The sequence below is a fragment of the Mobula hypostoma genome, chromosome 27, assembly GCF_963921235.1.
Source record: "Mobula hypostoma chromosome 27, sMobHyp1.1, whole genome shotgun sequence".
Classification (NCBI taxonomy): Eukaryota; Metazoa; Chordata; class Chondrichthyes; order Myliobatiformes; family Myliobatidae; genus Mobula; species Mobula hypostoma.
The window spans coordinates 7,334,523-7,360,592 of record NC_086123.1 but is presented as its reverse complement, the minus strand read 5'-3'; the positions used below and the strand labels follow the sequence as shown (position 1 = coordinate 7,360,592).

Here is a 26,070-nt window from a genome sequence, read left to right as displayed (position 1 = left end):
TAGTTGTGCTCTGCAGGGAATGGTGCTGGGACCTCTGTTGTTTGGGATATATATATAAATGACTTGATGAAAATGTAGACAGCTGGGTTAGTAAGTTTGCAGAAGACACAACGGTTGATGGAATTGTGCACAATGTAGAGGGTTGTCAAAGGATGCAGTAAAATACGTGCTGATGTGGGCAGAAAGATGGCAAATGGAGATAAATCCAAGAAAGTTTGAAATGTTACACTTTGTGAAGTCTGATATAATGGAGATGTAAGCGGAAAGCAATTGTGGGACCCTTAACAGCATTGATGTGCGTTGTGATCTTGGGGTTCAAGTCCAGAGCTCACTGAAAATAGCCATGCGAGAAGATAGAGTGGTTAAAAAAGGGCACAGGGCATAATTGTCTTCATTGGTTGGGGCATTGATAAAAGTAAAAATCATGCTACAGCTATACAAAGTTTGGTTTGGACTGTGCTTACAGAATTGTGTGCAATTCTGGTCACTCCGTTGTAAGGAGAATGTGTAGGCTTTGGAAAGGGTGCAGAAGTGGTTTACCCAGTGGGTGCTGGATGAAAGGACATGTGCTATCAGGAGAGATTAAACCAACTTGGGTTGTTTTCTCTCGTGTTGAAGGCTGAGGAGAGATCTGGATAACGTTTAAAGGATCTTATGGGTCATAGGTAGCAAAGACAGAGTGAATTGATGCCATCATAGAAACAGTTCGGGAGCATGCATTTTATAATAATATGTATATATATTATATTTTTATATGATATTAATCAGGGATATTAGGATGCAATGAAAATAGCGATCAAAAAATGTTGAATATCTGTACCTTCTCTGCTGACTTGGTTTTATTTCTGAAATGTGAAGGGTGAATTTCAGATTATCTTGTTTTGATTGTCATTGTCTCTTTTCCTTACAATGTGGAATGAAGCCTCTTTGGTCCATTGATATCCCCTTGCTATCCCCTTACTCATTTTACACATTACTTGTTCTCTCCACATTCCCATCAATTACCCAAAGTCTTTTACTGACCTACACATTAAGGACAATTTACACTGATCAATTCACCTGCCAATCCGCAGCCCTTGGGATGAGGGAAAAATTGAGCATTCATGGTAAATCCATAGGACCATAAGTCATAAACCTATCATCCTCCACTTTAAATATACTCAATGACTTGGCCTCCACAGTTACATGTGGCAATGAATTCCACAGATTCACCATCTTCTGTCTAAAGAAATTCCTCCTCATCTCTGCTTACATGACTATCGTCCAGTGGTATTAACATCAACTACTATGAAATGCTTTGAGCGGCTGGTCATGGAGCACATTAAAGCCTTTCTCCTGGCTACATTGAACCCTTTTCTGTTCACTTATCACTCAGATTGATCCACTGAAGATGCAATAACCTCTGCCCTCCACTCTGTCCTATCCCACCTGGAAAATGGGTTCTCATACACCAGTTCAGTTCGGCATTCAACACCATCATACCCCAGAAACCGGTGGGGAAACCATCCTCACTGGGTCTCGCACACCTCCCTCTGCAATTGGATACTAGACTTCTCAACAGTAATGGCCACAGTAAGTCCATGTGGGCAGCAACGTCCCTCGCCCCATTATGCTGAGCACCGGCGCTCCCCAAGGCTGTGTGCTCTGCCCACTGCTGTTCACGCTGCTGACGCATGACTGTGTCACAGGATCCAACTCAATCCGCGTCGTCAAGTTTGCGGATGACACAACAGTGCTCAGCCTGAACAAGAAGGCCAAGGAAATCATTGTAACCTCAGGAAAGTGCGGACGGGCCATCCCCCTCTGCGAATACATGGCTCCTCCATAGAGAGAGTCAAGTGCACCAAGTTCCTGGGAGTTCACTTCATGGATGACCTCACCTGGTCCCTTAATATCACCTCCCTGAACAAGAAGGCACAGCAGCTCCTCCACTTCCTTTCCTAAGAAGATTGAGGCAAGCAATGCCTCCTGTCCCCACCCCCCCAACCTTAACTGCATTTCACAGGGACACCAGTGAAAGTGTCCAGACAAGTTGCATCTCCATCTGGTCTGTGAGCAGTCGTGCATTGGACCAGAAGTCCCCACAAAAGACTGTGAGATCAGCTGAGAGGATCATAGGGGTCTCCATCATTTATCAGGAGCGCTGCATACACAGAGCCCTTAGTATTATTAAGGATCCCACCCATCCATCCAGCATCCTCTTTGACTTTCTACCATCAGGCAGGAGACTACGATGCATAAAAACAAGAACAGCTAGAACGAGAAACAATATTTTCCTCCAGGCCTTTAGGCTTCTGAACTCCCTACTGCATCGTCACTGGTTAATCTGTTCCATACCTCACATTATTTAATATTAAGGCACTTTAGTTTGTTATTTATACGTGATTTGTCTGTAGACGTGATCCTTACCTTCATAAGTTATTGTGTGTTATGTGTACTACTGTGCTTTACACCCTGGTTCCGTGAAACGTTGTCTCGTTTCTATGTACATTATATGGTTATATATATGATATACATGTATATAGTTAAATGACAATAAATTTAACCTGACTTGACTTGATTTGACTAAAGGGATGTTCTTCTATTCTGAGACTGTGCCCTCTGGCCCTAGACTCTCCCAAAACAGGAAACATCCTTGCCACGTCCACTGTATCTAGGCCTTTCAACATTCGATGAGATTCCCCCTTCCCCCCCTCATTCCCCTACACTCGAATACAGGAGAAGTACAGGCCCAGAGCCATCAAACACTCCTCATACATTAACCCTTTCATTCCTGTGATAATTCTCGTGAACCTCCTCTGGACCTCTCCAATGCTAGCACATCCACAGTATGTCCAGGAGAACATACACACTGTCTGCACAGACTGCGACAGAAATCAGAATTAAACCCAGGCCAATCGATTCGGGAAATGTTTGTGTTTTAAACCTCACTCTCTGTGACCAATATGCTGCCTGGCATTCTGTTCAGTCCATTCCAGTGAAATCCATGCCCAGCGATGCAGCTGAGGAAGCAAGTTTTGATAGCTTTTCAAAAATGGAACAAAATGAGGATGAACAGTGTAAAAGAAGCAATTGGAAATCTCACAGGAAAGCCGAAAGCTTTTTTAAGGAGGCCCTTCCTGGAAGTGAAGTGGTAGTGAATTCAACAGTGAACCAAAAACAACTTACTACAGATACTGAAAATCAGCGTGTAGAGTGCTGGAAACACTCAGCAGGTCGGACAGCATAGATGAAAAGAGAAACAGAGGTATTGTTTCAAGTCAACGACACTTTGTTAAACAGAAATATTTATTCTGGTTCTCTCTCCACAGATACTGTTTGATCTGCTGAGTATCACTAGCACTTTCTATTTCTACAGGATTAATTATCCGGTTATGACAACTTCCTACACCCAAACTTCCAGCACTCAAAAGAGGCCACTTTGTTAGCCTCTGAGGTTTAATTATAAAACAATAACTTCTGGAAGTCGAGAGAATCTGATCAAGGAAGACACAACTCTTATTGCCTGTCTCTACCAATGGTATTAGTAATTAGTCCTACCCAATGGTCTCCGCCCAAAACATCCACCGTACTCTTTTCCATAGATGCCACCTGGCCTTCTGAGCTCCCCCACCATTTTGTCTGTGCTGCTTGGATTTCCAGCATCTGCAGATTTTCTCCTGTTTGTATTGGTAATTAGTTTACAGAGATGCAGTACAAAGCTTGCGTTTGCGTGCCATCAAGTACAAGGGAAAGAGAGTGTGGTAAATAGTGCTACAGTTACAGGGAAAGCTCAGTGCAAGTAGACAACTAAAGTGCAAGGGCCTTAATGAGATACACTGGGAGATCAAGAGTTCATAAAGATGGCTCTTTTCATTACTTGAAGTGAATGTTCACAATATATAAGGAAGCACTATTATTGGAGCATCAATATCACTCCTGTTGAACAATACACCTCTGCAGGTGATGGTACTGGTAGCAGAATCATTTTTATTATCTCTGACACGTGAGGTGAAATTTGCTGTTTTGTTGTTGAAGGACAGTGCAAGAAAAAACAATTACTATAAGTTACAAAAATAAAAAGTCAATAAGAGGAACAGAGAGATAGCATTCACAGTTCAAAAATCTCAAAGTTGAAAGTTAAAGTTTTATTAACAAAGTACATTCCTGTCACAACCCTGAGAATCATTTTCTTGTGGGCATACTCAACAAATCTTCAATAACCATAACAGAATCAATGAAAGACTGCCCAACTGTAGGGCGTTCAACCAGACTGCAAAAGACAACACACTGTGCAAATACAAAAAAAAGAAATAATAATAAGCAAATAATAAATATTGAGAATATAAGATGAAGAGTCCTTGAAAGTGGTTGGGGGAACATTTCAGTGATGGGGCAGGTGAAGTTGAGTGAAGTTATGCCCTTTCATTCAAGAGCTGGATAGTTGAGGAGTAATATCTGTTCCCGAACCTGGTGGTGTGAGTCCTGAAGCTCTTGCACCTTCTTCCTGATGGCAGCAGTGAGAAGAGAGCATGTGGTGAGAGTCCCTGATGATGGATGCTGCTTTCCTGCGACTGCATTTCGTGTGGATGTTGTCATGTTTGACGTCAAGCAGAGCTACCGGACGGATGATGCTAATGAGAGAGATAACGGAAGACAATGGAGAAACATTCAAAATGCTAATAAGAAAGAAGAGAGAGATTAACGAGAACGAAACACAATTCAGATATTGACAGACCGTTTGCTTTGAACCTGAACTGTTTGAAGTTTGATGGACAGGTGATACCCCAGCAGGAGGATAAAAAGAGCAGGTTTGCTAAGGCACGACACGCCACGAGACCCTGGAAAGAGCCGTGTGCCCCCCCAAGTTGGTGCAAGTGTGGAGGACCGGTTCGCGGGAACCGATCAGAGGCTCACAGGGTGTAAAGGTACGATCGGTGGGAACCTGGGGTGTGTGTCCGCCCTTGCCTGGGTGCCGGGTTCACCGCGGAAGAACGATCGTATCCGGAATGGAGGGGTCACAGTCGGTGACCACAGCGGGATTAGAAGGCATCAAAAGGTCTGCCCGAAACCAACTCCGAAGACATCAAAAGGTCTGCCTGAAACCAACTGCTTCTCTCACTCTCTCTCTCTCCCCAACGGTACAACAGCGACTACTTCGAACTGCACTAAACTGAACTGAACTCTGCTTCACTTAAGACTAATCATTTTACCCCTAGACTGCGATAGAGCTTGGTTGATTCCTATTACCCTTCTGTGTATATGTGTGTATTATCATTGCTAACCTGTTACATTTATATCCTTACGATTAGTGTACTGTATTACATATTTTTTTAATAAAACTTTATTAGTTCCTAGTAATCCGGACTCCAACGAGCGTTCCATTTCTGTAGGTTACGGGGTACGTAGCAATGTGCTCAGTGGTTGGGAGGGCATTGGCGTTTCCACACCAGGCTGTGATGCAGCCAGTCAATACTCATCTAGCGAAGTTTGTCAAAGTTTTAGATACCGCGGTGAATGTCCGCAAACTCTAAAGGAAGTCGAGGCGCTGCTGTTCTTTCTTTGTAACTGCCCGGAAGTGCGCAAACTGCATTTATCTGATGGCCAGGTGGGGGTGGGGAGGAATCTGTTCCTAAACCATTGAGTGTGAGTCTTCAGGCTCCTGTACCTCTATTGTGTGTGTGAGAGGTCTGATAAAAGTGGGATAAAAGCTGACCTTGAGGCTGGAGGTACGTGTTCCAAAGCCTGGAGGGGTCTTGAATTATTTTGACTCCTCTCCCGATCGAGCGAGAAGTGCAGACGGTGTGAACTGAGGGGTGGGTGGATGGTTTGCGTGTCGGGCTGAGCTGCGTTCTCAGCTTTTTGCAGACCCAGACTCGTTTGACACTCAGAAGTGCTCAGCCACCGTTTGTGACTATGACTTATGAATCAAATATTTCCTGCTCCCACACCACCCCACCCTCCCAGCCCCCACTCCAGAAGGGTGTCAGGGGCCGGTAAACAAGGATGAGCTGGGCTGCTTTAAATAGCCAGCAGAGAGGCAGGGCGAAGGCAGGCATGGCTAAACTTGGTCAGCACACGTAGGGACTTTGCATTGCTCATAGATCAGATTTTACAGATGACAACTGGCGGCGTGCTCGCCTCCCCGCTAAGTATAAAGTCCGGGCGCAGGGCTGAGAGGAGGGAGTGCAGAGAGTAGAGGCATGGCTGAAGGACAAGTACCATTCTCCTGCCAGATACCCGGCAGGCACAGAACCAGCAGGGACCCCTTCCGAGACCCTCGCTTCTTGGACGATGAGTTCGGCATGTCGGCTTTCCCCGACCACTTCACGGCCGACTGGCCAGACTGGGCTCGCCCGAGGCTCACCTCGAACTGGCCAGGGTCCCTGAGGTCGTCCTTTAACGGGACGGCCCGCGAAGCTCCGTCGGTTTGCAGCCGGTCGCCGCCTCAGTACACGGCTCGCTACATGGGATATCCCGAGACCAGGAGTCCGCCTAGCCTCAACCCCGGGGAGCCCTGGAAAGTGTGTGTCAACGTGCAGAGCTTCGCCCCCGAGGAACTCACCATCAAAACCAAGGACGGCTTCGTGGAGATATCAGGTAGGTGGGAGGGATGACCCGAAACGCCTGCTGCCTGGACCACCACTCATTGGCAGTTCCAGCATAGAAACTGAACAGGGAGCACCTATTGCTAGACAGGTTAACGCACCCCCCCTCTCCACCCCTTGCCCTGATGCGTACTGTACTTTTACCGTTTTTGCTGACTGTTAGTAGCGGGTGTTATTACTGGTTGAGGTTGCTGCTTCACTGCTAGCCACATTCCGGATTGTCTGTAAGTTTGGTCAATGCGCAGTGGACCTTTTGAGAGTATTTTCTATGTGGGGTATTTTTACTTTGGACAAATCTACCCATTTTGGTTTATGACAAAGTAGTTAAAAAATATCCTTGCTCACTTTCGAACCCGCGGCCCCAGCTGTGTTGAGGGCCACATCAGGGAGGTCACCGAGGGGTGTGTGATAAAATGTTAGAGGACTGAGCTCTGCATTTAAGAATGTTCGATGTTGAAATGGTGGAGGGGAGAACCAGATGTTGTTCCAGTGTTCAGGATTTCAGGGGCAGGGCAGGGACCCCAAGAGGCATGAAACATACAAAACAATGGCCAAAATGACAGCAAAGGACCCAATACTGGAATAAAGACATAAATGTGGAAGAACTGTTCCTGAATCAATTTCACTTGAGATCATTTAGCATTTGATACACTTTCTTGACTTCTCCCTTTTCATCATTCTAAGGAAAACATGAAGAAACGCAGGAAGAAGGGGGAATAGTCTCCAAAAACTTCACCAAAAAAATCCAGTAAGTAGCAAACCAAGACTCCACAGAAAGGATTAAAACTGTAAATCTGAAGAAATAATTTATTTATTTAGTCTATGTGTCAGCAAGCAACCTTTGATTTTCGTTAAGTTTTCATGGCAAATTGAGCCTTGGCAGAGAGTGAGGGAGAGAGAGAGAAAGTTTACATGAACTTGAGGTTCCTTGCCTGCAAGCCTTTACCTTATTTGGTGAGTGAATCAGCAGGAGTATTGTTGAAAATGACATGGATTTAGCCCTGACTGGAAGAGAGTGTGTGGCAGGAGAGGACCATCAGCTCCCATTGCAGCTACTTAGTGTTCTTTCAAAGTATCACTTCTATGATCCCGAAAGCCCCTTTTAAGTCCTTAATACTACTTAACATGGACACAGTTGGCATTTTATTGATCCTGTTAGCAGTAGGGGTTAAGTTGAACTAAGAATTAACTTGTCTCCAATAATTCTCTATACTTTTTTATTGCACCACAAGACCATAAGTTATTGGAACAGTATTAGGCCATTTGGCCTATCGAGTCTTCTCTGTTATTCTGTCATGGCTGATTAATATTCCTCTCAACCCCATTCTGCTGCCTTCTCCCCGTAACTTTTGATGCCCTTACTAATCAAGAACCTTTCAATTTCTGCTTGAAGAATACCCAATGACTTGATCCCCACAACCACCTGTGGCAATGAATTCCACAGATTTGCCACGTTCTTGATAAAGAAATTCCTCTTCATCTGTTCTAAAGAGATTTCCTGCTACTTGGAAGCTATCATGCTACTTAGAACATAAGAAAGAGTTATTGCTTATTTTTTATTATTATTATTATTATTTCTTTCTTTTTGTACTTGCACAGTTTGAGTCTTTTGCACACTGGGTGAATGCCAAATTGTTGTGACCTTCCTCTGATTTTATTATGGCTATTATTCTATCATAGATTTATTGAGTATGCCTGCAAGAAAATAAATCTCAGGGTTGTATATGGTGATATATATGTACTTTGATAATACATTTACTAAGAAACTTTGGTGCTAGGTTCCCCCAACTAAAGAAAACATCCTTTCCACATCCGCTTTATCTAGGCCTTTGAATGTTCAGTAGGTTTTAATGAGATTCCCCCTCATTCTTCTAAATTTTAGTGAGTACAAGTCTCAAACTAACAAATACTCCTCATCCGTTAATCTTTTCATTCCCAGGATCATTTTTGTGAATCTTCTCTGGACCATCTCCAATGCTAACTCATTGGTTCTTAGATAAGGGGCCATTTAAATTGATTTAAACATTTAAATCAATTTATTTTAAATGTACTCATGTTTTGGTTAAAATATCAATGGAGAATGTTCAAACTAAAAATGTTATGTTACTATTATAAATTCTAATCCAAGAATATGTAGCCAATAACTTTTAACGCCAAAATACTTTATAGCATGGACAACATCATAATTGGCAGAATAAACAATTGACTTCATGACAATCGACCAAATACTCCATTTTTAACTTAATTCCAACAAGATTAACTGCTTACAAAATTTTGAAGATTAGATAATTGATCAAAGTTTATTCTCTTTTTACTGCACATAATAAACAGATAAATATTGGACCAAAATTGACTGCGTTTTAAAGTCGGAGTGAGTGAATGTCTTTTTTAAAATCTGTAGCTTTGCGGATTTTTGAGGATTAAAACAGAGGAGTGGAACGTATTATATTGAGGAGGAGAACAAGTAAAAATCATGAAAATCAATTAAATTTAGGATAAGATCTGTATCTCAGCAAAAGAGTGATGTAATAGCTGAGCAAATGGTCTATTAACACTGGTTTTGATACAAGTAGGTACATATTGTCCCAGCATTTGTCATGTGCTGTGATTATGTCACATATTAGGTCATAAATTAAAACAATTCAATAACAAATTTAAATAAACAATTTATGCATGGTGTATATATGCAGATGATCCCATGCTCACGAAATGTAGTAAGGCATGACAGTCCATTTTTAAATCGTAGTTCTGCTTGCCAGGAAGCAAAAAGATTTGTTCAACTTTTCTTCATTATTGTAATACATCCTTGAGAAAAATTGTTGATTTTTTTCCTTGTAAATTGCTAACTAATGATCTGCCGTTCTATTGTATACCCAATTTTACTAGGGGAGAATTAATATATAATATAAAACATTCAACATATAAATAATTGGCTGCCATCAAGATAATTGATACCATTTTAAACCTATTAATCTCTGGGAAAGCATTTATTAAAGATACCCTGGCATCACACAAAAAAAAATCCAATTGACAAGCTATATACATTTGGGTAAAATGAAAGTCAGATGATCCATTTATTGACTCTCATGTCAAGGCCAGCATTTCAGCAATAGGAATTAGATAACAATGCTGCATATTTCAAAGCAAAACAACAGGCAAACTATTTTTCACTTTGTCTGGACTTCCATTAAACCATTTGTGTGTATTCACTTGGTAATCTCTGCTCATATGGTCACTGTCCCAGTAAAGTAAGCTTCTCCTGATCATTAGTTTCTAATCATTTGTGTCAGTCTGTTAGAACTGTTTACTGTCCCCTTTCCGCCATGTCACAATCCAATTACTTGTCTCTCATAACTCAAATGGAAAAAAAAAGTGGGGCATTTGTTCTGTAAATTTTTAAGAGTCCCAATTACTTCCCAACTATAAAATTTATCATGAAAGCTCTTGGTCTGTGTAGAGTTTTGCTGGGCTGCCCGTCTCTTGAAGATTACGAGAAGCTCTGTACAACTTCTTCAGAGCACTTATTTCAATTGTCAAGTAGTAAGCTGAACCCGAAGGTACGCTGAAGACACTGTGGAATGGATATTAGTATGGCCGGGCTTGTAATCAAACTGATTGATTGTACTGCTGTGAAGATGAAAACTTTTTACCTAATGATTCAAGCTATTGGTCCATGTCAAATAAAAGTTGAGAACTCCTGCTTTTAAGAAACAAAGACCTGCAAGTTCCCATTAAATAGATGTTTGCAAAAACTCACATCAAAGTAGCTGGTGAACGCAGCAGGCCAGGCAGCATCTCTAGGAAGAGGTACAGTCGACGTTTCAGGCCGAGACCCTTCGTCAGGACTAACTGAAGAAAGAGCTAGTAAGAGATTTGAAAGTGGGAGGGGGAGGGGGAGATCCAAAATGATAGGAGAAGACAGGAGGGGGAGGAATGGAGCCAAGAGCTGGACAGGTGATTGGCAAAGGGGATATGAGAGGATCATGGGACAGGAGGCCCAGGGCAAAGGAAAAGGCGGGAGGGGGGAACCCCAGAGGATGGGCAAGGGGTATAGTCAGAGGGACAGAGGGAGAAAAAGGAGAGAGAGAGAAAGAATGTGTGTATAAAAATAAATCACGGATGGGGTACGAGGGGGAGGTGGGGCATTAGCAGAAGTTAGAGAAGTCGATGTTCGTGCCATCAGGTTGGAGGCTACCCAGATGGAATATAAGATGTTGTTCCTCCAACCTGAGTGTGGCTTCATCTTTACAGTAGAGGAGGCCGTGGATAGACATGTCAGAATGGGAATGGGATGTGAAATTAAAATGTGTGGCCACTGGGAGATCCTGCTTTCTCTGGCGGACAGAGCGTAGATGTTCAGCAAAGCGGTCTCCCAGTCTGCGTCGGGTCTCGCCAATATATAGAAGGCCACATCAGGAGCACCGGACGCAGTATGTCACCCCAGCCGACTCACAGGTGAAGTGTCGCCTCATCCCTCCCCCTCCTGTCTTCTCCTATCATTTCGGATCTCCCCCTCCCCCTCCCACTTTCAAATCTCTTACTAACTCTTCCTTCAGTTAGTCCTGACGAAGGGTTTCGGCCTGAAACGTCGACTGTACCTCTTCCTAGAGATGCTGCCTGGCCTGCTGCGTTCACCAGCAACTTTGATGTGTGTTGCTTGAATTTCCAGCATCTGCAGAATTCCTGTTGTTTGCAAAAACTATTGCATTGAACATACCTAGGTCTAGCTAAATCTGAATTGTTAGTCTTCTGTTGAACACAAGGCTTCAGAGAACTTTACAAACATTTCAGTTACAGAACTGGAGTTCACAAAATAATTGGGACTCTGGTAAACACAGATCAGAACGCGATGTTAAATTAAGAACCTCAGCAGTTTATTCCTAATATCCTTCTGCCACATTATTTATTAATAGTATGGATGTGAATAAGACACCATACTAAGCATAGTCCTGATTTATAGCATTCAAAAGGATTAAGTGCTTAGACTAGAATAGTAGGCAGATATTAATATGGATGCAAGTGAAGAAAATCTGCATTTATAGAAATGTTCCAAATTGTTTTACAGTTAATAATGGCAACCACATTGTAATTCAAGTGACACGGCATATGATGATCACCCATAAAGTGGGTCAAAATGCATTGGGACATGTGCTAGGATATGGAATTTAACACTGAACATTCATCTGAATTAGCCATGAAAGTGATAGTGAAATTGATTATAACTAGTGAGTAAGTTTGATGGATTAACATACCATGGGGTGTTGGATATGACTCCATTCAAGATAATGCCATTGGATCTTTTTATAGCCATCTGACTCGCCTCAGTTTAATAAGACAGCTGTAAGGCAGGGTGCTCAGACAAGATACCAGACCCCAACTCTGCATTAATCTATTGTTTTTATAAATTGGGTTTAAACTTACAAACCTCTAACTTGTAGGCCAGCTACCCACTATAATTTCAATAAACATTACAGGTGATTTGTAGGAACTAACAATGCCACTTTGGCATTCCCTGGCATCTCATTAAAAGTTTTTTTTTCTCTGTATTACGAGAAGTTAACACATGAGCTTTTAAAATATATGAAGGAGACATCTTAAGCAAAGTTTGCTCTCCCCACCCCACCCCCAGAACTGACAGTTCAATTGGCCATTCAACAGGAATGCTTCCTCTGCTCCAATTTCCCTGACTCAATTTAATTTCTTAATAAGTACCTGGGGTTGTTTACTTTGACACCAGTCAGCATCATATTCAACTGCAGTTGATCATGTGGTGTCCACTCTCAGTTCACTACTGTTCCTGATACAATCTACTTTTCTTTTAACTTTACCAGTGGTATTTTTAAAACTTGGGACAAAATTAAGTTGTCTTTAAGTTTAATCTTTAAATTTAAGTTGTCATTAAATTTAATCTGGTATTTCTCAGGTAAGCTTTTACATGATATTGCCAGAAAGGCAATTGAAACACCAGAGTAATTGCACAGAAGGTCATTTAGCCCATTGTCTAAGCTGACATCTAGTAGCAATTCCAAAGCAACAACTTTATTCACCTTGTTCATTTACATGTATTAGGAATTTGCTATGGTGTGTTGGTCAGGGTGTGACATGCAACAAAGAGCAATGGCAACATCATTTCTCCTACTCTTTCCCAAAGGCCTAAAAATTACTTTCTGTCAAGTGTTTTGCCAATTCCTTGTCAGAAACCTTGACTGATTCTTTCCCAATCGTCTCTACAGGCTGTAAGTTTCAGATCATAATAGCAAAATGATATTTCTTCATGCCTCCCTTATATTTAGTGCTCAAAACTTTAACCGCTTCCCCATTGTCCTTGAACCATTCATCAATTGGAATTGATTGTTTCCGTTTATCCTGCCTGATAAAGCAGTCTTGATCTTTTACACCTGGAGCAAAATTATGTTCTGAATGCATTAAGCATAAAATGTCAAGGCACTGACTTTATAATTAGGTCAGGGATTTGGGACGCAGTGTGAAAGCCTTGCTCAATATTATATCATTTCTCTGTTTCTCTAGGTTGCCCATCGAAGTGAACCCTGTCACAGTTTTTGCATCCTTGTCTCCCGAAGGAGTCTTAATCATTGAAGCCCCCCCTGCGAGGCCACCTTGTTATATCTATGGAGATGACAGCATGAGCATCGATGCAGAAGAAAATGGATTGAGAGGCCAAGAACAGACTGTTTCTTAATCTTAACTGACTATGAAATTACCTGTCAGATATAAAACTTGCCAGAGAAAACAAGGTTATTAATTTTATATGAGGCAACAAGGGCTGTACATAAATCATCGTTTGTTTACTTTGATACTTATAGATAGTCTTACGGAAGGTATTGATCTGTTTTAGTCTATTTTGTATATGAGAAGACTGTATATTGATTGATCACTTTCCTGCACAATAGCATGTATTTTATATGCTGGTTATGGGAGAGAGATTCAATACCGATCCTTCTGTAAACTCTGTTTAATTGCTGATTTTGAATAAAATCTACATTTTAAAAAAAAACTTTGGTTTTGTTTTATTGCCACAACAAAGTTCTGTGATTTCATTCTACTTAATGGCTTTAAAAGGGGGATCTGACACGGTGGGGCATTTTAGATAGGCACATGAATGAGATAGAAAAAAATGGAGGGCAATGTAGGAGGGAAGGGTTAGACTGATTGTAGGGTAGGTTTAAAAATCAGCACAACATCGTTGACTGGAGGATATGTACTGCGTTGTAATGTTCTATGTTCTATTGTGTGAGATGCAGGGTTACTGGACTCTAGATTGAAACTGGTACCATGGACGTCTAATTTGCCAGAAAAGTTTGTAACAAAATAAAACTTGTACAGTTTCAGTTTGGATCCCCGTCAGCACTGAAAAGAGAGCAAACCCAGGTTAGACTTTTAACTAAAACCAGGATGAGGGAGCAAATCACTCCCATCATAACTACTCTTCATTGGCTCCCTGTATCTTTTGGAACTGACTTTAAAGTTCTCTCTCTTGTTATTAAAGTTCTCAATGGTCTAGGACTGCAATACACCACAAAATCGCTTTCATTTTATAACCCTGCTCGAGCCCCCAGGTGTTCTGCTGATCTCTTAAATTTAAACAATCTCCCTCAACAGAAAATAAGAGCTTTTTTTTAAACTGCACTTTTAAACTGAGGAGCTAATCTTCTCTTTTATTTTTATCTTTGTTCTATCACATTGTAAAATCCTTTGAACTATTATTAATGTCAAAATTAATTGGCACCAGACTAATAATGTATGAGCTGCGTGTTTTGTGATTATGAAAAGTGTTGCACAGCTTTAATTGAGAAAAAAATTGGAAATTTTTGGAAGTCCTGATGAAGGGTCTCGACCGGACAGATCGACTGTACTTCTTCCTATAGATGCTGCCTGGCCTGCTGGGTTCCACCAGCATTTTGTGTGTGTTGCTGGAAATTTTATATGGAATTTTTTAACAACAGCCCCAAAACCTTTCAGATGCATGATCCTATAAAAATGGCCTTCGACTCAAGATGGAGATGAACAAGACCTGATCAAAAACGTGAATCGGATCTTCAGTAACACAATGCCTGAGTTTACAAACAGTAGTTCTTTTCAGAGCATCACATTGTCAGCCAATGAATCACATTAAAAACATCCAAAGACTGTTTTGGAAGCACCATTTTCGAAAGCAATATGATATTGATAAGGTAAAAGCTTTCTGCTGGTACAGGCAAACGGGTGGAGATAGCAGGATGTAGACCACGTGCGGACAGAAAGGATTTGTTTAAATTGTCATGACTGGTACAGACATTGTAGGCTGAAGCCCTTTTTCTGCACTCTATGATACTTATTGAAATTGCCAGAACGCTGAGATTTTATACTTTAAACTTCTCATGTCTTGTTCAACACTCAGTTTTGTTCACCATGTTCCATCCCAAACAAAAGGCTTAGACAGTAAACGGGCTGATATGATTAATACGTTAATAATTAATTTCTCAAAACACTATGTTAACACAGGTGTGAACCGATTTTACAACCTCTTGTGCATTAAAAGGTGATTTAAGATATAGAAGGAGATAAGAGGCATAGATTGAGTGGATGGCCAGAGACTTTTTCCCAGAGCAAAAATGGTTAATACAAGGGGGCATAATTTTAAGATAATTGGAGGAAAGTATAGGGGAGATGCCAGAGACAGGTTTTTTGCACAGAGCGTGATGGGTGCATGGAATGCTCTGCCTGGGTGGTGACAGAGGCAGATACATTAGGGGTATTTAAGGAACTTAGATTTGGGCATAGATGATAGGGTAGGAGGGAACGGTTAGATTGACCTCAGAGTGGGTTAAAAGGCTGGCGCAACATCATAGACTGAAGAGCTTGTACAATATTGTTATGTTCTTAACATCTTACTGCAAAGCAGATAAAATAATTTGCAGTGAACATATTGATTCTTTCACACCTGCCACCTCACAGGAGGATTTTGATCTATTTGTCTTACACTAAGGAAGTGAAGCTCTGAAGAGTTTAGTTCAAAATATGGAACTTAATAGCACACAGAGTAGATGATTTCCATATGTTGATTATCCAGTAATTTCTTGTGGGAAAACATGTTGTCAGGCAATGAGTGAAGACTGGATTGGACAGAGATGATGCCATCATCTGCGTAAAGTCTGGTAGTAGTCCAATAACAGGGTTATAAAAGAAATGAAGCAACTTCAGTAAGAAAATGGAAGTTTGTCATTACCACTAAAAACAAGGAAAGAAAATAAGCAAATTTTGCATATTAAGACCGAACCCATGATTCAGGTTTCATCCGTAGAGGGAATTATAGCCACGAGTCTTTTTTTTCATATATTCAGTGCAAAAGGTCAAACTGACAGCTGGAGACTTTGAGCTGACAGTAAACAGAGCGGAGTACAGACGGTGTAGCAATACATTCTATGCATTGCTGAATGCTTAACAACATCAGGACAATGGACAGTTAAATAAGGAAGAGTGGACTTCTGCCAGGATTATAAGGCAATGACCTCATTGAATGTGTTTAATATCTGAGGTCTATAAAAATGCAGTTAAGGGAGGAACTCCAAAATGTTAAGTGACATAGATAAAACAGCTTCCCAAAATTACTTCAAAATAAGACAAAAAAAAGGGCCTGAGGAGGTTAATTTAATGAAAAAAAGAATTCATAATCATCATAATCTTCATGAAATCAAAGGATGATAAATGTTTGGAATAATCTCTTGGGCAGGGAGAATCTGGGATCAGGAGCTGAGAGGGTGAACAGCTTTAAGTTCCGCAGCATACACGTCACCAAGCATCTCACGTGGTCTGTACATACCAGCTGTGCGATGATAAAGCCACAACAGTGCCTCTTTCACCTCAGACAGTTGAAGAAGTTTGGTATAGACCCCCAAACCCCAAGATCTTTCTACAGGGGCCCAATTGAGAGCATCCTGACTGGCTGCATCACTGCCTGGTATGGGAACTGTACTTCCCTCAATCACAGGACTCTGCAGAGAGTGGTGCAGACAGCCCAGCGCATCTGTAGATGTGAACTTCCCACTATTCAGGACATTTACAAAGACAGATGTGTAAAAAGGGCCCGAAGGATCATTGGGGACCAAGTCACCCCAACCACAAACTGTCCCAGCTGCTACCATCAGGGAAATGGTACCGCAGCATAAAAGCCAGGACCAACAGGCTCCAGGACAGCTTCTTCCACCAGGCCATCAGACTGATTAATTCATGCTGATATAATTGTATTGCTATGTTATATTGACTGTCCTGTTGTACATACTATTTATTATAAATTACTATAAATTGCACATTGCATATTTAGGCAAAGATGTAGCGTAAAGATTTTTACTCCTCATGTATATGAAGGATGTAAGTAATAAAGTCAATTCAATTCAATTCACCAACTTCAAAACACTAGAGACATTAAAAATGCAGGTGAATATTAAAACAAAAGAGGTCGAAGAGTGATAGAGGCCAAACCACAGAAGAATGGATAGTATATGGATGTTACAGATGCTTTAAATTCCTGTAGTGAAGCATCATCTCCATACTGAGATCAGTCAACTATAACTTAAAATTGATCGAGATGAATATAATATGAATTTCTTATGAGGGTGCTGTTTTGTTTTAAGATCTTATTTTATATCATTACAAATAGCTGCCTGTATCATTTAAAGCACGTGAATGGATCAAGTGGTGGTACAGTGGTTAAGGTACCTGACTAGTAATCCAAAGGCCTGGCCTGACAAACCAGACGCCTGAGTTCAAAGTCCACCATGGTAGTGGTGAAATTTAGTCACTAATCTTGAACTTGCAACAATTAAGTGAATTAAAGAAAGCACCAATCACTACAGAATCACACTTGGTTCTCTGATGGTCTTCAAGGGAAGGGAATCGGCCGTCCTTACCCAGTCTGGCTCATATATGGTTCCATGTGGTTGACTCATGAAAATGGCTAACAAACCAGTCCGTGTCACTATCTTTCCAAGAAGCAATGAAGGATGGGAAATAAAAGCAGGCGTTGTCAGATATGACCTGACCCTAATAAATAACATCAGCCTGAGAAATATACAGTAAATGAATCAACCCTCTATATTGGGATTTAATATAAAGCAAAATGCAAGTTCAAAACCTGTTCTTACCTGCAGCATTATTGCCTCATTTTAATCTATTTATATGTGCTTTAACTCTATCTCATTTTGTCAGACTTGCAATAAATGTCTGAAACATTATTTCCTTTTGGGCCATGGGGCTTCTAATTAAAGGAAGGTAATAGTGGATAGATTATGTGGCCTCCTACTCCATTCAGTAACAATAAATATTCTGCTCCATTCATAGTTGAGCCTTCAAACACGTCATACTATGTCTTTATGAGATTATTCCGCTTGATTCCAAAATACCAGGCGGTATTATCTCTGCTTCTCCCATAGCACTCCCAGAACCCCATTTTCGCTCATTGTCATCCCAGAAAACTACATTTTTCCAGTCTCTAGGCAACCAGTTTACATAATACCCTGGGTGAGGAAGCTACACGGCAGTACAATTTCTATCTGCCATTACTGCCTGATGTTAATCGGACCTGAAATACATAAAAGAACCAAATCTACGCTCAGTGCCCATTTCATTAGGTACATCTATACATCTGCTCATTAACACAAAAATCTAATCAGTCCATCATGTGGCAGCAACTCAATGCATTAAAGCATGAAGACGTGGTCAAGAGGCTGAGCTGTTCTTTGAATCAAATATCAGAGTGGGGAAGAAATGTAATCTAAGTGACTTTGACATTAGAATGATTGTTGGTGTCAGACGGAGTGGTCCGAGTATCTCAGAAACTGCAGATCTCCTGGGTTTTCATACACAACAGTCTCCAGTCTTTCATACACAAAAGTTTACAGAGAATTGTGCAAAAAACAAACAACATCCAGTGAGCAGTGGGTCTCTAGGTGAAATTGCCTTGTTAGTGGGAGAGGTCAGAGGAGAATGGCCAGTCTGGTTCAAGCAGACAGTAACTCCAATAACCACACGTTACAACAGTGATATGCAGAAGAGCATCTCTGAATGCACAACACGTCAAACATTGAAGTAGATGGGCCACATCAGTAACCACTTTATTAGGTTCAGGATGTTAGATTAGATTAGATTATGAGGACACTCAGTCCTTGTTTATTGTCATTTAGAAATGCATGCATTAAAAAATGATACAACGTTCCTCCAGAATGATATCACAAGAAAACACAGGACAAACCAAGACTAAAACTGACAAAACCACATAATTATAACATATAGTTTCAACAGTGCAAAGCAATACCATAATTTGATAAAGAGCAGACCATGGGCACAGTAAAAAAATGTCTCAAAGTCCCGATAGACTCATCATTTCACGCAGGTGACAGAAGGGAGAAACTCTCCCCGCCATGAACATCCAAGCACCGCCAACTTGCCAATGCAGCACCATTGGAAGCATTGACCGCAGCGGACGCTGAGTCCGTCCGAAAACTTTGAGCCTCCGACCAGCCCCTCCGACACAGCCTCTCTGAGCACCATCCTCTGCCGAGCGCTTCAACCCTGTCCCGGCCGCCGAGCAACAAGCAAAGCTGAGGACTTGGGGCCTTCTCCTCCAGAGATTCTGGACCACACAGTCGCAGCAGCAGCGAAGCAGGCATTTCAGAAGTTTTACCAGATGTTTCATGCTCTCATGTCCGTCTCCATCAAATCAGGATTGTGCACGGCACCCTTTTGACAAATAACAGACATCACCACCGGAGTGGCCGCTACAAGCTGCGTCGCGCCACCATCTTCTCTTCTCTTTACCAGGACGTACCTGGTAAAGTGGCCATTGAGTGTATATTTAGGGTTCTAGCCAGCAGGTTCCTATACCCATCTCTTGCTTTGCATCCAAAACAAGGAGTATGAATGCAGGCCCTGGTGGAGGACTTTGTCAAATGGTGCAAGCGGAATCATCTGAAGCTGAACATCAGTAAGACAAAGGAGATGATGATAGACTTTAGGAAGACTCAGCCTGCACTGCTCCCTGTTACTATTGATGGTGAGGATGTGGACGTGGTGAGGACCTACAAGTACCTGGGAGTGCACCTGGATGACAGACTTGAGTGGAGCATCAACACAGAGGCTGTGTACAAGAAGGGCCAGAGTCACCTCTACCTCCTGAGAAGACTGAGCTCCTTTGGAGTATGCAGGCCTCTCTTTCACATGTTCTACCAGTCTGCTGTTGTCAGTACAATCTTGTATGCAGTGGTGTGCTGGGGCAATGGCAACAACAAGAGTGGTGCCAACAGGCTCAATAAATCAATTAGAAAGCCTGGCTCTGTTATAGGAGTCAAACTGGACACACTGGAGGCTGTGGTAGAACAAAGGACCCTAAAATCCTGGCAATTCTGGACAGTGTTTCTCACCCCTGCCTGCCACTTTGACTGAACAGAGGAGCACTTTTAGTCATAGCCTAAGACAACTGCGCTGCTCTGAAGAGCGATATATGAGGTCATTTTTACCCTCGGCCATGAGCCAACCTATAGCCGGGGAAGAGATGACCCCCCTCCTGTTAGACTGTTTGAGGTAACTTATTTTTTATTCTTTTTTACTTCTATTTTAATATTTGTAAATCTGTGCACTTGTAATGCTGCTGTGACACTGTAATTTCCTTTGGAATCAATAAAGTATCTATCTGTCTATCTATCTATCTTTCCTCCTGAATTGTAGATCTCACAGCTCATTGCTTTAATTAATAAAGCCTCTCGAAATAAGGATATCAGAAAAATCCCACTAGGCCCCATGACAGAGGGGACTAACACTAAAGAGCATAGATTTGAGGTGAAGAGTTATAAATTTTTACAGAATCTGAGGAGCTCTGAGAGTAGTTGGAAACTGCCTGAGAAAGTAATGAGGCAGGTACTCACACAATTTTTATGAGGCGCTGGTATGAGCATTTAAATTGCCAAAGCCTGGTGGGCTATGAATGAAGTTTTGGTAAATGGGAATAGCATACATAAGTACTTTATTGTCAGCATAGACATGGGAGGCCAAAGGCACTGCTTTTGTGCTGTATGCAGGGGTGCAGTCACAGCCAAAGCGCTCTGGAACACGCCTGGTGCCTCTTTAAGAAAAAAGCCAAAATAAACAAATTAATTAATTAGGTGCCACCCAGGGTGATTTGAGTATCTCAGAAACTGCTGATCTCCTGGGATTTTTATGCACAACAGACTCTGGAGTTTACAAAGAATGGTGCCAAAAACAAAAAAAAAATCCAGCGAGTGGTTATTCCATGAGTGAAAACATCGTGTTAAATTCACTTGCTGGATTTTTTCAGCTTTTGGTGTGATCTTTGCAGGACACCCACTCCTAGGAGAGTAACAACAGTACTGAATTTTCTCCATTTGAAGACAACTTATCTTACAGTGCACTGATGATCAGTCAGGTCTTTAGAAATACATTTGTAGTCTTTTCCAGCTTGACAATTCTTCTTCTAAAGGTCCTCCGAAAGTTGTTTTGATCAAAGCATGATGCGCATAAACAGATCTTCCTTGAGAAGAGCAGGCTCTGTCAGTAACCTGGCTTTGTGTGTCTTCTTTATAGGGCAGGACACCTCTACAACCCAAAACTCCAATCTTATCTCATTGATTGAAACACTTGACTCCAAATACCTTTTGCAGAGGGCATTACCCCAGAGGTTGACATACTTTATTGAACCTAGACAGTGATTGTTTAAATGGTGTACTCAGTAATGACGAGAAAAAGTACAATTGTTTGTGTGCTATTAGTTTATACAGATTGTGTTTGTCTATTATCGTGGCTTAGATGAAGATCAGACCACATTTTATGAGTAATTAATGCAGAAAACCAGGTAATTGCAAAGAGTTCACAAACTTTTTCTTGCATCATAATTGTTTTATAGGCAATTTGAAATGCTCTACAGGAAAATGATTAGCTGATGCAATGTGATCTGTTACTATAATGTGTAATCCTGTGATACAACCAGATTAACACAACTTTTGTTGTGACCAATCCATAAACATGTCATGGCCATCTCAGCACCCATTACCTGTTGATCTGAATCTTCAGACTCAGACACTGGAATGAGATTGGAGTGAGATATACGGAGTGAAACACACCAACAGGGGATTTCGAGTCTTAATATATACATGCAATTGGAATTAGTGGAGTTGATTAGGGATAGTCAGCACAGTTTTGAGCACAGGAGATCACATCTCACAAATTTGATTGAGGTTCTTGAAGTAATTGAGAAGATCAATAAGGGCAAGATGGTAGACATAAACTAAATAGACTTCATATTCATAAGGCTCCATAGGGTAGGCTGTATTGGAAAGTCAGATCATATTGGATCCATGGAAAACTAGCTGACTGAATACACAATTGTCTTGATAACTGAAAGCAGGCGGTGATTGTAGAAGGTTGCTTTTTACATTGGGGGTCTATGACGATTGGTGTTCCCCAGAGGTCACTGCTAGGCCCATAACTATTTGTCATCTCTATTAATGATTTGGATGAGAATGTACAAGGCATGGTTAGTAAGTTTGCAGATGACACTAGTCCTTCCACTGAAATATATGCAGCTTAGTACACTATTCCTACCATGCTTAACTTTTTGATTCCTGACCATGCAAGTAGGCTTAACCACTTCTTTCTCTACAGCCACTCAATTATCTGCTCTAGTGCTCTCATTCCCACCCCCTGCAACTCTAGTTTAAATGCCCCTGTGCAGCACTAGCAAATCTTCCCACCAGGATATGAGTCTCTCTCCAGTTCAGGTGCAATCTGTTCCTTCTGTACAGATCCCAGCTTCCCTGGAAGAGAGCTCAGTGATACAAAAATCTGAAGATCTCCACCCTGCACCAATTCCTAAGCCACAGGTTAAACTGTATGATCTTTTTATTGCTGGCGTCACTACCATGTGACACTGGCAGCAATCCTGCCATCACAGTTCTGGAGGTCCTTTCTTTAACTTAGTACCTAACACCCTGAATTCATTTTACAGGACCTTGTCACCAATCCTACCCATGTCATTGGTAACGATCTGGACCACAACCTCTGACTGCTCACTTTCCCGCTTAAGAATGTTGGGGACTCGTTCCGAGATTTCCCTGACCCTGGGACCCAGGAGGCAACAAATCACTCAGGAATCTTGTTCTCATGCACATAACTTTTTTTCTGTTCCCCTGACAAACAAATCCCCTATCACTACAGCTTGCCTCTTTCCGCCACTTTGCTTCTGAGCCACAGATCCAGACTCACTACCAGAAACCTGCTCACTGCACCTTCTCCCAAGTGCGTTCTCCTCCCCAACAGTATCCAAAGCGGTACACTTATTATTGAGGGAACAGCCACAGGGGTACTTTGCATTGGCTGCCTATTCTCTTTCCCTCTCCTGACGTCACCCAGATGCCTGCCTCCTGCAACTGAGGGGTAATGACCTCCCTGCAGCTCCTATCTATCACCTCCTCAATTTCCTGTATGAGCCAATGGTCACCGAGTTGCAGCGTCAGTTCCTTAACAACGTCTTTAAGAAGCTGCAGCTCGGTGCACTTTGTGCAATTTTAGTGATCAGGGAGACAAAGTCTCCCAAAGTCCCCGCATCTCACACAAGGAACATAGCACTAACTCAGGACCCATTCCCAGCACACTAGCTACGTAATAACAGGAAAAAAATATTTCACTGGAAACTTACTGTTGAGCCAAAGCCAGACCACTCTAACACTGCCCTATTCACACAATGGCCATTCCACTTGCATTTCCCTTCTCTGCATTGGCTCAAGTAAAACTCACTCCTGACGAGACTTGCACTTTTCAAATGGCTTCTGCCCGGCAAGAGGTTGCTCTCTCCCTCATAACTTGAAAGTAGTGACTTACTCACGTTGAGACTTGCAGTTTTCAAATGGTTCCTGCACTGCAAAGATCCTGGTATTGTGGAATTCTAACACCTCAACATTTAGCTTGTGGGTGATCATAGGTAGAGTGTGATTGAGGACAATGCCAAGCGTCTTGCCCACGGTGGCGCAACCTTCAACCTGTCATGAGCTGCTATCCCAACCAAACTTGAGTGAGCAGAGAAAACCAAACTCTGGCAGCTTCCACCTGCTCCCTGGTATCAAACACAAGCTTTCTGGCAGACTTCCTGATTCATCTAACATGTCATTATGCACGCCCATCAATCTTTTCCTGCAGAGTGTACTGTTGCAGAGTTCCTCTGAGTCAGCTGCACCAGAACTCCTGTGTGACTTTCCACTGCAAGAAACGAGGACCCACTTGCATTAGCCTTCTCCTTACTCGGCAGACTATGCATTCGTGGGGCCTCACCATGGGACATTGCATGATTTAAAGCATGCAAGGATAATGCCACCGGGCAGATCCCCCCTCTGATTAGGTTCTGTCCTGTCCAGTTATGCTTCGCTTTGACATTCAAGAAAGAAGGAAGTGGGTGAGTGAGTGAACGCTTTGCATGCTCTTCCAGTGATTCAGCTGTTAAGGATGAGCAGCTGTCAGAGTGTGCCGGCTGCGAGACCTGAGTATGAAGGTGTGCTGACACATTTGAATATTCAGCATGAATTGTGACGGGTCTGGGTATGTGTAGGTAAACGCTGGTGGTGAGGTATGATGAGACTGAAACTGGTGGAGTCCTCGTAGGGAACAAATGATTGAATGCATCAGTCCAGATGCAGGAGAAGGAATCTACAACCCTCCAACCTGCTGTCATTTGTTACGATCACAGCTATTCTTACAGTCTCAGCTCAAAACATCGACTCTTTATTCACTTTGCAGAAAAAGATTGATGGGTGTGCATAATGACATGCTAGCTGACCTGCTGAGTTCCTCCAGCATTTTGTGCGTGGGAATCTTAATCCAATTCCATATGCTCAATTATCTGTGGTAACCTTTTATCCTATTGCTTCTCAAAGTTAAATTTCAAAAGTTCAGAAGTACATTTAATATCAAAGCATGTGTACCATACGCAACCTTGAGATTCATCTTCTTGCAAAAACAAAGAAGCACAACAGAATCCGCACAACAAAGGCCGTCAAACACCCAGTGAGTAGGAAAAGAACAAATCCTGCAAAACGATAAAAAGCTGAACAAATAAGACACAGAACATGAACCACAGAGTCCCCAAACGTGAGTCCACAGCCAGGGAGCCAGTCCAGTGCTGAGGCTGTGGGTCAAGGCTCGTGCACCTCTTGACTAATGGTAGTAACGAGACGAGAGAGAAATGGGTCAGATTCAAGCAGACCAGTCAAATTCAAGTGTTAGATCTTGGCTGACATGGAGTACTGAGCTGAACACCAGCTTGTCCTCGACGCCTTAATCTTTTTAATCTGATTCAGCTCTTAAGTTGACTGAACATCAGTTCAGTTTTTCATCTTGGGCGCAGGCCCACTGCTTCAATCCATCCCAAAGTCCTCTCCAGCAATCAGTAACATAATCTACCTCCGCTTTAAATATATTCAAATACTCTATTTCCATTGCTATTTGAGGAGGAGAGTTTCAAAGAGTCACAGACCTCTGGGAGAAAATATGTCACCTCATCTCTGTGTAACCTCTTACTTTAAATGGCGATTAATACCTTTAGATTCTTTCATGACAGAAAACACCTTTTCCACATTCTCCTTGTCATGATCCATCAGGATCTTATGTCTCAGTAAGTTCCCCTTAGCACTTCTAAACTTCAGTCTAGTCTGTTCAACTTTTTCATAAGATTCCAGTTGTCAATTCCATAATCTTTCTCCAATTTAAATCCACCACTTAAACATCCTGCTTTAAATGAGACTAGTCACTGCTATGTACAGTATTCCAGAGTAGTCCCACTTCTTTTATAACTGAAGCCCAATTGCCTACTTTTGTATTCAGTCCCTTTTGCAATGAGTAATAATATTCTGTACACTTCACTAATTATTTGGCTGTGTGTAACCTTTTGTGAATCATGCACTGGGATGCTCATTTCCCTGTATATCTCACTACTCCACAATCTCTCCTTTGTTTATTCTTGTTATAATGAACATTCTCACATTTTCCAATATCATACTCAATTTGCTAAATCTTTGCCAACTCACAAACCTATTTCAATTGCTTTACGGCCTCTTTACATCCTCACCACAATTGCTTTAGTGAATTTAGTAATCATATTATTGAAGTTTTCATCCAAGTTACTTCTCTTCATCCTAGCTATTGTAAATTGTAATAATTTGAGGCTCCAGCAAAGATCTTTGTTCCGTATCTCTCATTATGTTTTGTCAACTACAAAGTGACCCATTTATGCTTATCTTGGCTTCCTGATAGCCAGCCAATCTTCTATCAATGCCAGAATCTTACTTCCTATATCTATAAGCTCTCATGTTCCTTAATTGCCTTTAATGCGTCATGTCATTAGGTGCCTTCTGGAAATCTTGATACCGTTCTTTCCATCCACAGGTCATGCTAATTCTTTAAGGTGTTTCAATAATTTGTGCCAAATGAT

At 41.7% G+C, this 26,070-nt stretch overlaps 1 protein-coding gene across 1 annotated transcript; it reads left to right on the top strand.

Annotated features, from left to right (window-relative positions):
- Positions 1 to 6,036: 6,036 nt before the first annotated feature.
- On the top strand, positions 6,037 to 13,602 carry hspb8 (heat shock protein b8). The gene is made up of 3 exons (XM_063034234.1): positions 6,037 to 6,579; positions 7,272 to 7,335; positions 13,116 to 13,602. Exons 1-3 carry the CDS (start codon positions 6,183 to 6,185, stop codon positions 13,285 to 13,287), a joined length of 633 nt encoding a protein of 210 aa, XP_062890304.1. The 5' UTR covers positions 6,037 to 6,182; the 3' UTR covers positions 13,288 to 13,602.
- The last annotated feature ends 12,468 nt before the right edge of the window (positions 13,603 to 26,070 follow it).

Coding starts and splice junctions, on each gene's coding strand:
- hspb8 (XM_063034234.1), top strand. CDS start 6,183: ATGGCTGAAGGACAAGTACCATTCTCCTGCCAGATACCCGGCAGGCAC. Junction 6,580..7,271: donor CGGCTTCGTGGAGATATCAG/GTAGGTGGGAGG, acceptor CATCATTCTAAG/GAAAACATGAAGAAACGCAG. Junction 7,336..13,115: donor AACTTCACCAAAAAAATCCA/GTAAGTAGCAAA, acceptor CTGTTTCTCTAG/GTTGCCCATCGAAGTGAACC.